The 14,911-nt window shown below is 36.3% G+C and overlaps 1 protein-coding gene across 2 annotated transcripts in view; it reads right to left on the reverse strand.

Moving 5' to 3' along the window:
• Positions 1-8,609: 8,609 nt before the first annotated feature.
• Positions 8,610-14,911, reverse strand: part of LOC106881311 (uncharacterized) — a 24,691-nt gene continuing 18,389 nt past the window's right edge. For both annotated transcript variants that reach the window (XM_014931651.3, XM_014931650.3), the window contains one exon: positions 8,610-8,712. In XM_014931651.3, the coding sequence (XP_014787137.1) occupies positions 8,703-8,712 (10 nt within the window). In that variant the 3' untranslated portion in view covers positions 8,610-8,702. The remainder of the gene's footprint in view (positions 8,713-14,911) is intronic.

Raw genomic sequence — 14,911 nt, forward strand, 5'->3', positions numbered from 1 at the left:
CTTAAATTATCCACCCCGAAAGATGAAAGGCAAAGTCGACCACGGCGGAATTTTAAATCAGAACGTAAAGGCAGACGAAATAGCGCTACGCATTTTGCCCGGCGTGCTAACGGTTCTGCCAGCTCGCCGCCTTTATCAATATAATTATTACAAGAAAAATGAGAGAATAGTGCTGGAAAGTAGGGATGGCTGTACTCTTTCTTGAAAAATAATACTAATTTCTACCATTGGCTAAAGTCCAGTCATGAGGAGAATATAATCGATTAGAGCAATTATAACCAACTTCAGTATTTAATTGATACTAATTTTATCGATATGTGTGTGTAGATATGTACGTATGAATGGATATATATATATATATATATATATATATATATATATATATATATATATATATATAGTTTAAATTTATAGAATACAAAAGACGAAGACAAGCGAGGGAACATCAAGTCGGTTTATTCGTTTGACGCTCGGTAAGAAGGAAAAAGTCTTTTGTTTCGAGCCTACGCTCTTCGACAGAGAGGGTTGAGAGGGGGGAAAATGGAGAGGGAACGAAAAAACAGAAAGAGAAAACAATGTGTAGAGATTAACAGTTCAACAGATACACATATATACATACACATAAATATGCATACACACCCACATGTATGTGTACATGTGTGCTTATTTTTATGTTCAGTTATAATAAATGCAATTTTACATTCATTTGATGGGTTACTCTATACTTGGCTTAACTGGCTGAAACTTCGAAGTCACTGTCATCAATACTCTAGTTTCAGAATAATGTGTGTGTGAGTGTGTGTTTGTGTGTACGCGCGCGTGTGTAACAGAATTCAGAGTCAAGAAGAAAACAGGAAGAAACAGCAAAAGAAAAGGAACGGTACGTGAAGTACGCACCATCTGTAAATTCCATCCAAATAGTATCTGCTGACATGGAGAGATGGGAACGAACTGTCGGTAACCAACAAGATAAGATAAAAACCAAACCCAGTGGGACTTTCATACCCTTACTGACCTGCAGTGAAGACCACTGAAAGTCTGAATGCAGATGCATTGCCAGCCGCAACCATAGAACAGAAGCCTTTAAGTGTGGAAAAGAACATAGAGCAGTAGCTGGCATGATTGCAAACAAAACTAAGCCATGCACACCCTCACACACAAGACCACCTCAAATAATAGACCCAGAATGGTCACCATTGCCGCAATCACACCAATTCTTCCGATAAATACCGAGGCCTCTTACAAAACAACAGCAAGAGCAAAATTGCGTACCTGGGACATCTTTCTGCATGCAGTCAAGCAATATGCATTGCACTTACGCAGACACATCTGTCTGCAGACATAAATAATGCAGAAATACACATACCAGTGTATGTTGTATTCCGTGCAAACAGAAGAGAAGTTACGATGGAGTTGCACTGTACATCCTTAAAAATGTCACACCACTAACCCTGTTATCAATTTCAAACTCGGTCTGTGACGCACTCATACAGCATTTAAAGCAACTTCATATGGTAATATGCACATTATGTATCCTATCCGATGCCTCAAAATCACGATGGCAAATTTGAGGAAAAATTTACAATGATAAAAGTACTAACTTCTTTAATGTACTTCTGATGGGTAACTTCAATTTCCCAAACATCAGATGGTCAGAAGGCAACATAATTTTAGGCACGACACACAAAGAGTGCAATCAAACAGAATCTCTATTTGATCTTGATTGCACGAAAATGCTGTTCATGGAGCAAACCATACTCTCTCCAGCCAGAAACAATAACATATTACACCTCAGCTTTACCAACACTATGAAACTTATTCACAATGTGAAGATATCACTGACAGTACTTTCAGACCGCACGATGGAACTGACGATGTATGGTCAAAAACTAATTAGTGATGTATTCCACACAGATGGCACCCAAACCTTATCCAGTCTCAACTTCTACAAGGCTGACTAGAAGTCAATTCAAAACAGACAGTCCAGTAAAATTGGCTCACAAGTCTCTTTATGCATGACATTGATATGAAACTTAAAGAATTCATGCCAATAGTGCGAGCTATATGCATTAAATTTGTCCCAGAGAAGAGAACGACTACATACAAAAGCATCATTCATCGAGATAAGAGAGTCCTTATGAAACCAAGAATAAAGATTTCCAATCGCTTAAATAAACAACTTAATGACAGCAAGAAATCGTTCCTCAAAGAGGTACTTTTAGAAATCGAATATGAACTCACACTATGTCATGAAAAGGTAAGGGTAGAAAGAGAAACCAGGGTGGTGGAAACTATAAAAATTAATCCTAAAGTTGTCAACAACTTTGCGAGGGCACTGTTTAAAGAAGACGGCTCTCTAACTGCAGACCTCAAGAAGATAGGTGAAGAACTAAATAAGCAATTCCAGAGTGTCTTCACCTCTTCCCTGGGAAACTTACAAGTGGGCGAATCTAAAGAGTTCTTCAACACTACAGGCCTACATGGGAAAAAGGAAACCATCGATTACATCGAAATAAAAGGTGATAAAAGAAAATAAAGTGCTAAAGAAATTTCAGAGTATCTTCACCTTTCCACTGGGTAACATGCAAACAAGCAAGCCTGATGAGTTTTTCAGCACTTTTTCTACATGAGAAATAAGCAACCATCGATTACATTGACATGAAAGAGGAAGATGTAATATTGGCCATTGATGAGATAAACTCGAATTCAGTCATGGACTCGGTTGGATTTCCTGCTGTTCTTTTAAAGACATGCAAGAAAGTTTTCGAAAAACCACTGCAGATACTTTTTCAGGAATTCCTTGTATATTGTAAACTTCCCAAATTATTAATATTATAATCAATAACACTTCTACGAGAAAAACTTAAAGTCGGAGCAAGGAGACAGTACAAATAGTAGTAGTAATAGAATATATTGAGTGGCAACACAATATATGACGAAAAGAAAAGGAATGACCTTAAGGCAAATATACTATGTCACGTTATAGCCTAAAATATCAGTAGTGGGCAAGTAGGGGTCCTGAATCCTATCCATATAAATAAGTATACGTATTGGACACGATTAACTAAAGAATTACCCTGTGCTGGAGATATAATAGAAATAACTTAAGGATAATATGATAAAATATTAAACGGACATTATTGAGGGAATATAATACCTATAAATCGGGTATCCATACTATAAATTAGATATACATACATATATGAGCCCAACCTATCCATCAGCAGTAATTATTAAAATAATATTATACTAGTAACAATCGTATAGATAAATAATTAATAAGCAATAAATAAGTGTAGATATAGTATAGGACCAATATAGGCACATACTAAAATCAATATATCAATAAAAAAAATATGAATAATTAGGACGCATAGGGACATAGTAGGGGATCGATACGTTGAATAGGATAGGATTGGTAGCGGCAAAATTGAAGACCTTGACTACCCTTGGTGAAAACAACGATTAAAAAGTTTATCAAATAAACCAATAAGCGTGGAATAGTAACATGACCTAGATTCTAGGCAGCAGATTCTTCTCCTGACCAGTAGGGTTACAAAGAATTGCCAAGTGCAATAGTATAAGCGAAACAAATGGTAATGTTTTCAATGTACTGGTATATACAATATAAAAGTAAAACTGCTAGAATTCTCTTTTAGAGATTTTCCCTGACTTATGGACAACTGGCCAATGTGTGTGTGTGTGTGTTTATATATATATATATATATATATATATATATATATATATTACTATTATTATTATTATTATTATTATTATTATTATTATTATTATTATCTCTTTATCACAGGTTTTGTTGGAACTACTGGAGTCTTGCGTGCGTAGCGGGCTTACTACGTACAGCCTACGGTACCTTGTTATCTGTCCTTTTCACCTATCTAATACTTTCCTGATTATTCAGGCCATGCCAAGGAGGCAAACCTTTTGTGAACAGTTCTACTGGGCACTCTATTCCAATTTCCTTTATATTCCTCTTGATGCCTTCTGATATTGTCCCCAAGGACGCAATAATAATTGGCTCTATCTTTACCGTCTTCATTTTCCATAGCCGGGCTATTTCGTACTTAAGAGGGTTGTATCTATCTATCTTTTCACCTTCTTCTTTGACTATATGTGGGTCAAAGGGGCATGCAACGTCAACTATATATGATATGTGGTGCGCTTTGTCCACCACCACTAGGTCTGGTCTGTTAGGCTCTAGCACCTGATCAGTTTGGATTGGGAAATCCCAGAGGATTCTGCTAGTCTCCGATTCTGCTACTCTCTGCGGTCTGTACTCATACCACGTCTTGCCTCTCTCTCTCTAGCCCCCCCCCCCCCATTTTTCGCAGTTTCCAATCTAGCGCTTTCGCTACCTGGTTGTATCGCCTTGGGTATGTGCTGTGGTTTGTTGTGATGCTCTTATTATTACTGTATTGAAAGTGTTTTACGTAGGCTGTGTGCGGTGCCTAGAAGTGCTATTTTCTGTATGTTATATATATTTGTTAGTCCTGGTGTTTTTGTCATGTATTTGTCTAAATATTTGTTTATGATACCTAATGCGCCTATTGTGATAGGGATTGTTTTTTAGACTCCAATTTCGAGTTACCTCTATTTCTAGGTCTTTGTATTTTGAAAGTTTCTCCATTTCTTTTAGAGAAACGTTGTCATCTGTTAGTATCGATACATCGATTAGAGAGCATTTTTTTTCTTGATGATCTCTGACAACTATATCCGGCCTATTGTCCTTAATTTCTCTATCCGTGTGTAGTGGCATATCCCATAGTATGGTTGCTTTCTCATTTTCTGTGACTTTTTGTGGCGTGTGCGTATACCATCTTTTTTCTGTTGTTATTCCAGTGTTGGCATAGCTTCCAGTGTATATAGGTCCCTACTCTGTCGTGTCTGTGAATATATTCCTTCTTAGCCAAGACACGGCAGCCGGTAATTTCTGGTGGGGAGGCTTTGGTCTTATGCATCAATTAAAAATGTTTCAGTCTCTGCTTTGAGTCCTGAGCTTCTCAGCCATTGTTGGGATTTTGCTTTGTCTATTTCTTTTGTGTTTAGTCTAACTCAGTATTTATCATGAAGGGGCTTTTCTTGCCATCGTTGTATAATGATCTGTTGCTGCTCTGGTTTTAGTTTGGATTTACAGCTTTTGTCGTTTCTTCTTCTTCATTATTGTTAGGTAGTATGACTTCTGTTTTGTATTTGTCAGCTTTCTTAAAGACTGAAAAACAGTGTTTTTGTTTTGTTCGTGTTTTGTGGCTCTTTGTATTAGTCTTCCTTGCTTCTGAAGTAGGTATTTTTGTAGTCCGATAGTGGTTATTTTGTAAGAGTTTTCTAGCTATATAAGACCTCTACCACCTTCTATACGTTGAATATATAACCTTTCTATGTCAGATTTTGGGTGGTGCATCGTAAATCCAATCATTAATTTTCTTGTCTTCCTGTCTATTTTAGATAGTTCATTCAGTGTCCAGTTAAGGATATTGTAGCTGTAACTTATTACTGGAACAGCTAGAGTGTTGATACTTATTATCTTGTTTTTCGCATTGAGCTCTGTTTTCAGTATTAATCTAACTCGTCTATAGTATTCTTTTTTTTTCTTTCATTTGTGTTGTATCTAGTTCATTGATTCCTAAGCATTTGTATGCTTGGCTTTGGTCTAATTCTCTTTATTTCATGTTTTATCTAGTGTGATGTTACTATTTTTAATTAATTTTCTTCTTTTCAAGGTTGGCACATTTTTCTGAGTCAAACTTCATGTTTATTTCTTTGGTAAATCCATGTACTGTCTGTAGTAATGTTTCCAGCTGTTTATCGTCTGTAGCGTACGGTTTTAGGTCATCCATATATAAGAGGTGAATGATTGTTTTGACGTGACAGTTGCATCTACATCCAGTTCTGTTTAGCATGTCAGATAAAAGTGTCAGTGTCAAGCAGAAAAAGAGTGGAGCGAGCGTGTCTCCCTGGAATATTCCTCATCTAATGGGAATGGCTTTGGTTTTTATGAGTCCTTCTTTTGTCTGGGGCTGTAGCACTATCTACCATTTATTCATGAAATATGTTATATATTATTATCATCATCATCATCATCATCATCATCATCATCATCATCATCATTATTATTATTTAAAATAATACATATTTACAATGGACTTCTTGTAATGCATCTGATATAATATACAGTTACTGGCCATTGTTAGCTAAGGCATACCTATACATATGTACCCCAATAAATTTCTTTCTTCATAACTTTGAGAAACATGAGTAATTTTTAATGAAATTTTCTACAAATAAGTTTCAGATTCCGATTATATTGGAGTTTATGATTATAAATTTTCCGAAAAGAATGTAATGAGTGTCAGTATGTAAGTGTGTTATCCCAACAATATCTATTTCCATAATAAATTCTGGTATAATCGTAATTTATACGTTCTGAAAGTTATTTGTCGAAATCTTCATTTAAAATATCCATGATGAAAGAAAACCAACCCGTGTGAATTTTCTGGATCTCTTCTCCCACTTCTCCGAATTTTTCCCGACAAATTCAGACATAATCAAAATCTACATCATCTGGCGCATATTAGAAAAACATTTCATTAAAAGACATTCATTTTGTGAAAGTTATGAGGAAACTAAGTCAGTAGAGCATATTTGTGTATATATTCCCATTGCTTTAGCGTAAGTATTACTAACATTATATTGCTATTATATATCAGCTTGCTTCACTTCACCTTCTTTTTGTATGTAATAATATTTAATTGTATAACTTCATGTTATATATAAACAAAGAATATACTTCTTTCATTCGGTTTGCATCAAAAAGGGAACAATAATGTGAATGACACGGTCTCAGTTTTTGATGACACATAAAAGTAAATACGATAACTGTATTTACGATGATATTGTGTTTAGTACCGAATATTAACTGTATTAAAAATGCATGGTAGTGTGTGTATATGTTTGTGTGGGCGTGTATGCGTGTGTGTTTGCATTAAAATTTATTGGCAGTATTTAGGTAGCAATTTTTCATTGCTTTATTATTGCACGTTCTTTTAGCACAATTGCATTCCATCTCATAGCTCTACCTTACGTTTTCCATTATTGGTGTTAGAGCTTCATTCATGCTGCATGTCTTGTCAGCATTCTTTCCACATGCATGCCATATGTTTACTTACGCACATACACAATAGGAATATATGATACAATGATATCAAACCCATTTAAAACATACTATCTTAAAGATAGCACCTAATATATATTCACACATACAAATGTTTTGCTCTCTCGACACAAGGGGATTGATTCCCAAACCATTCTATTTTTCATTGTCAAACATTGCCAAACCTATATCCGACAACTTCCTAGTTTAAAGTTTATTTTGAAAACAGTCTAAGTTTTTGTTTTTCTTTTATGGAGAGCACTAAAATTTAATACATGAATGAATTATGAAACAGAAACATTACATGATACACAAGATATTAACTTGGACAAACGTTATGTAGTTACCATCATATATCTGTGCATACAATCTCAACAAATGAAACTTGTGGTTTATTGCGATTCATAGCTGAAACAATTTTTCTTTCTGTATCAATGTCATTACCTTCATTCCCAACTCCCAACAACTGTAAAGTTTTATTTTCAATTGAGATTTTTATACTTCCATAATGTATATTCAATGTGCAGTAAAATCTAACAATAGTAATTAAATGAAAATAAATTCTATAAAATATTCCTGAAAATGTCAATTGAACTGACTGAATGAGATTATATCAGTGAATCCTGTTTCAGAGGGGCTTTCTTTTTTCTTTTTCCTTGTATAAAACACATAGGAGAGAGATTATTATTGCACAATAAAGGAAAATATTGTATACAGCCAAAGGAGAAGTTACTGTTGCACATTAACATAATTTTTTGTTTGTTTATAGTAATAATGGTTTCAAAAATAACAGGAGACCAGCAAGTTAGGAAGAGGAAGTTAGTCAATTGCATCAACCCAAGTACTTGACTGGTACTTATTTTTTCAACTCCGAAAAGATGAAAGTCAAATGCTCAGAACAACAATAGCAACATTAGCAGAAACAACAATAGAAGAATTTATGTTACATATATATCTTGCTTACCAACCACATGGTTCTGGGTTCAGTCCCACTGCATGGCATCTTGGGCAAGTGTCTTCTACTATAGCCTCAGGCCAACCAAAGCCTTGTGAGTGGATCTGGTAGACGGAAACTGAAAGAAGCCCGTCGTATATATGTATGTGTGTGTGTGCGTGTGTGTGTGTGTGCGTGTGTGTGTGTGCGTGTGTGTGTGTGTGTGTGTGTGTGTGTATGTTTGTGTGTCTGTGTTGTCCCCCCAACATCGCTTGACAACCGATGCTGGTGTGTTTACGTCCCCGTAACTTAGTGGTTCGGCAAAAGAGACTGATAGAATAAGTACTAGGCTTACAAAGAATAAGTCCTGGGGTCGATTTGCTCGACTAAAGGCGGTGCTCCAGCATGGTCGCAGTCAAATGACTGAAACAAGTAAAAGAGACTACTAAAAGAGAGTATATATTCTGTGATGTACAAATTCCTTAAAGCAGATAATAATAATACAAATATGGAGTACAAAATTTTTATTCATAATATTAAATTGAATATATATATTTCATGGTGTGTTGATTTCCAGTGATTTCAAAAGCGACCTTAGAGCATTACAGTAAACTGAAAATAGAGCAAAATCAAGGGAAGGAATTAATACAACAGCCAAAGTTTGCAAATAGGTTACAGTATTGTAGCAATAAAAAGAAACTGTAAATTGTTAAAAAAGCATGAAGGTGATGTTTGTGGTTAAGAAGATTAGATTAAAGACTAATTCCAAAACAAGGGAAAGCTTCTGTGTGGATTAGAAGGGAAAATCTAGAGAGGGCTTACAGTCACAAATAAATGGTTTCTGATTAGGCACAAAGCCAACAGTTCTGAGGGTAACAGGTTTAGTCGATGTCATCAATGCCAGTAGATTTGTGTTTTGCATTTCCTAATTGGCTGTTCTTTTTTTCTGCCTCTTTCATTGGTTATTGTTTTATGGGACAGGATGTTTTTGATTTAGCTACTCATTCTAGATTTACAATTCAGTTAAGAACCTTAACTCAGTTATAAATCTAGAGTGTATAGGCAAAATAATAATATACCCAGTCATCAAAAAATAAAAGAACATGAACAAGCACACACCAACACAAACACACATACACACACACACACATCTGCATCATCATTATTATCTATCATCCATTTTCCATGCTAGCATGGTTAAGACGGTTTGACTGGAGCTGGTAAGCCAGAGAGCTACACCAGGTTCCAGTCTGTTTTGTCTTGGTCTGTATGGCTGGATGCACTTCCTAATGCCAACAACTTCACAGAGTTTACTGGCTGCTTTTTATGTGTCAGCAGCACTAGTCATCTTCTCAAGCACAGCAAATTGCCAAAGGTGTCAGTTACTTATCATCCCCTCCATGAGATTCAACACCCTAAGATCATTCTTTACAAGTTTCTTTCAGTCTCCATGTACCAAAACTAAGTCCTGAACTATAGTAGAAGATACTTTCCCAAGGTGCTACTCAGTGGGACTGAAACGAGAAGCTTGTAGTTGGAAAGCAAACTTCTAACCACATAGCCATATCTTGGCAAGACAGACTTCCTTTCTGTTTTATTATTCCCATCTACCAAACTCCTTTCACAATCATTGGGCAAGCTCTAGCTAAGATAAAAGATACTTACCCAAGGACCTTTACAATGAGATTGAACACCAGACCTCAGGGTTCTAAAGCCTACTAATTAACGCCATAGTTATACATAATAATAATGAGCTAAGACTTGTGATATCAAAACAAAACACTGAAGGCTACAGTATCAATGACATGAAGCAAATATATCAAAAATAAACAACTGCAAAAATACCTATCTATAGATACTCTGACTGATATATGTATGTATAGCTTACATTCTATCAAACTTTATCTCACCAGTAATATTATATGTTACATACGGATACAAGAACACAAACACACAGACACAGAAATACATGTACACACACACACGCACACACACACACACACACACACACACACACACACACACACACAGATACCCATGTTTTATTCACTATATATATATATATACAAGTGTGTGAGCATGTATGTGTATGTTTGTATACTATTTGTAAAAGAGTGAATGTATATATATATATATATGCATATATATATGCATACACACACATGCACACACACGAGCATGCATACACAGATAATATATGCTCACATAAATATAATATGCACATATATATATATTGTATGTGTATGTTTGCTCATGCACGTGTGTGTGTGTATGCATGCGTGAGTGCATGTGTGTGTATAAATGTATATATATTGTATATACACATGTAGAGACACATGCAAATATGTTATACATAAATCATATACATATATCCCTGTATATTTATATAAATATACATGTATGCATATATATCATATATATATATTATATACATATGTACATACACATATACATTCTATTACAGAAATAAATATATATATATATATATATATATATATATATATATATATATATATATATATATATATATATATATATATATATACATATACATACATACATATATATATATATATATATTATACACATACACGTGTGTGTGTGTGTGTGTGTGTGATTATCTGTCATTTTTTTCCTCAGATGTTTCTTTCAGTCTGCAACACTTTCACTCAACTCTAACATATATATATACACATGTGAGTGCGTGTATGTGTGAATGTGTGTGTGTGAGTGCGTGTGTGCACGCACACACATGTGTGTTTGACTATATTTAAAAAAGTATTTTCTGTCTGGTTATTAATGCGCGCGCACATTAATAAACACCAATGTCACCTTCCAGAGATGCTATTTCAGTTTCAGGGATCAAACAGTTCATCCCAATTAGTAAAATTATACGTCAGAGGAAAAGTCATTTATTTGCCAAAACCTCACCGCTGCCATTGTTCCCAGCAACTCCACTGCACTCTCAAATATATAATATACAGTAGTAGTAGTAGTAGTAGTAGTAGTAGTAGTAGTAGTAGTAGTAGTAGTGCAACAGACAAACAGTGTAATGAACATAGCTATAGTACTGGAGGTACTGTACAGTAGATACAGCCATAGTACTAGATATAGTGTTGTAGATGCTGTTGTAGTACTCTTTTACTCTTTTACTCTTTTACCTGTTTCAGTCATTTGACTGTGGCCATGCTGGGGCACCGCCTTTAGTCGAGCAAATCGACCCCAAATTTATTCTTTGTAAGCCTAGTACTTATTCTATCGGTCTTTTTTTGCCGAACCGCTAAGTTACGGGGGACGTAAACACACCAGCATCGGTTGTCAAGCGAAGTTGGCGGGACAAACACAGACACACAAACATATACACACACACATACATATATACGACAGGCTTCTTTCAGTTTCCGTCTACCAAATCCACTCACAAGGCTTTGGTCGGCCCAAGGCTATAGTACAAGACACTTGCCCAAGGTGCCACGCAGTGGTAATGAACCCGGAACCATGTGGTTGGTAAGCAAGCTACTTACCACACAGCCACTCCTGCGCCTGTATATTGTTTTATAGATTCTTCCATAATACTAAATAAACGGAGTAATAGGAATTGTTAGATGTAGTCTGGTAGACACTGTCACAGTACTGTAATAATCATTGCTATAGTGTTGTATATACAATATAATAAACACAGATATAATTGTGCATATACAGTGTAATGCAGACTGTTATAGTACTGTATATATAGAGCAACAGACACTGCTATAATGCAGTGCATAATATTGGGTTCCAATTTTGGCACAAGGCCAGCAGGTTCAGGAGAAGCAGTAAGTCAATTACAATAACTCCAGTGCTCAAATGGGGCTTATTTTATCGACATTGAGAGGGATGAAAGATGAAGTCAACCCCAGTGGTATTTGAACTCAGAACGTAAAGACTAACACCATACTGCTAAGTATTTGGGCAAGCACATTAACGATTCTGCCAGCTCACCACCTTATAATATTCTTTTCTACTCTAGGCACAAGGCTCAAAATTTGGGGGGAGGGGGCAGGCCAGTCGATTAGATTGACCCATGTAATCAACTGATGCTTAATTTATCGATCCTGAAAGGATGAAAGGCAAAGTCAACCTCAGAGAAAGTTGAGCTGAGAATCTGCATCAAATTTTGCCAAGAGCTTGGCAACACCTGCTCAGAGGTCTACACAAAATTTTCCAAATTTTCATTGTTCTCAACACAATCAAGGAGATCTTGTGCAACTGAGAGCCAAGTGTCTTTTTGGTTAGCTGAAAGCAGTTTTGGCACAAACTTGGCAGACACACATCTCGTATCCAAATCTTCAGTGATAATGGACTGAACTGAGCCGTAACTAATCTGCACATCCTCTGATAACTCATGGATGGTGATTCAATGATTTCCCCTCAGAGCTGCATACACATCTGCGATGTCTTTCTCAGTTCTGCTGGTTGTGGGTCTCCCAGAACGTTCATCAATATCGACATTTTTCGGCCATCTTGGAAACGTCTGAACCACTCGTACACTTGTGTGTGACGCATACACTCTCCATACACTTTCTGCAACTTTGCATAGGCCTTTGAGCGAGTATCGCCATGACAACTTTTTCTGTCATGGTCAATACAACAATCACATACTACACACCTTCCTTCAAAGCACTGCTGTAAACAGCAGAAGTGACCTAGAACATTAAAACTTAGTGCACATGCACAGCAGAGTTCAAGGTCAATCTTTGCCAAGCAGCTTCACTCTGTGTGCTCTAGCTTCATTACTGTGGCAACAGTCCGGATACTTATTGATCAGAACGTGCGTGTGTGTGTGTGTGTGTGCGTGCGTATCATCAGTGGATCACGTATCTGAAAAAGAAGCACTCTAAAAGAGCAGTAACATATTTACAGAAGGTTAATTATATGGCAGGTCATAAAGTGTCTGATGGTTTCACATCCATAAAGTGCTTAGCCTTAGCCTTAGCCTTGTCTGTATGACTCCCGAGAGTTGTCTATAACACACAAACACACACACACAACACACTTATATGTACAGATTATTTGAAGAGATGTACAGATTTTATATATGAACAAAAAGGAGGTAGCCAGAATTTTAGATAATTCTTTATTAGCACCTTCATCTGAAGAGTCACCATGAACAGGACCCTCAAGTCATTGTAATCAATTTACCCCCTCCTCCAAAATGGCTAGCTTTGGGCCAAAAATCTGAAACCAATAATGTATAATATTGGTCTCAAATTTTGGAGATGTTGGCATTAGGAAGGGCATCCAGCTGTAGAAACCATGCCAAATCAGACTGAAACCTGGTGCAGCTCCCCAGTTTACCAATTTTCAGTCAAACCCTCCAACCCATGCCAGCATGGAAAACAAACATTAAATGATGATGATGATGATGGTATATATATCTATATATATATATATATATATATATATGTATATATACACACACACACTCTCACATACACACATACATACACAAAGAGATATTTTTATACTAATATATATACACTCTCTGAGTGGTTAGCGTTAGAAAGGGCATCCAGCTGTAGAAACTCTGCCAGATTGGATTGGAGCCTGGTGTTGCCATCCGGTTTCACCAGTCCTCAGTCAAATCGTCCAACCCATGCTAGCATGGAAAGCGGACGTTAAACGATGATGATGATGATGATGATGATGATATATACATATATAATATAGTAGAGAGTGTTTAGTTTTAACAATATATGATGACAATGATGAATTTATTTCTAAGTTTCAGTGTACAGACCCAAATATTACTGTTCAGTAATATTTGGTACTAATATTATAACTAACATTACTTTCCTGTAAAATTAATTATACCATAACCAAACCATAACCATATTTTAAAATACTCTATGCCACAGACACATCTGTAATCCAATTATATCTATGAACTACACTTCTGTAGTCCTAGATATAACAGAAAGGTAGAACACATGCTGCTAATAGTCTAATATACTGAAATGTGACACTGCTAACTTGGTTGAAAGAAAAAAAAAAAGAAACATAAGTGAAACAGTTTGCGAACTACAGATAGAAGGAATTGTATAAACAGTAATTTAAAACCAGGCGCATCGCATTATTAGACCCAACCCTCACCACCAACGCTACTACCAGTATTACCACAACCTACACCAGCCATCACAACTGTTATTGCCAGTACCACATGTCTCTTCCTAAAATAGTACCTTCATCCCAGTTCTTTAAATTAACTTCTAAGTAAGACAGAGTGAGTGACTCCTGCAACATACTCAGGGTCTTTTGGAGAGAGGGGGGGGGGGGTGAGAAAGATAAATGTTGAAAATATGCATACACACACACACACACACACACAAACACACACACACACACACACATTGAGAACAATAGCTGTAGAGGTTGCAATGGTGGTGGTAGTGGTGGTGGTGGTAATCATAGCACTAGTGGAGTGACTTAAGGTGACAGATTTAATGATAGGCCTTTAATATTTATGGAAATAGTTGAGAGAATGGTAACAATTATGAGAATTATGATGATGATGATGATGAAGATGATGATGCAGGCAGTGTGGTGACAGCTTTAACAATGACTTAAAAGTAGTTAAGTATAATTATGATGATGACGACAACGATAATGACAATGGCGATGATGATGGTGATGATGGTAACAGAGGCGGCGGCAATGGTGGTGGCAGTGGCGTGGTGGCGGTGGTAGTGGTGGTGGTGGTGGCGGCGGCGGTGGTGGTAGTAAAAGTAGTAGCTGTAGGTGTTATCAAGGGTTGCAGTTTATTAAAATAAAA

Source organism: Octopus bimaculoides, chromosome 5 (genome assembly GCF_046866305.1).
Source record: "Octopus bimaculoides isolate indiv1 chromosome 5, ASM4686630v1, whole genome shotgun sequence".
Lineage (NCBI taxonomy): Eukaryota > Metazoa > Mollusca > Cephalopoda > Octopoda > Octopodidae > Octopus > Octopus bimaculoides.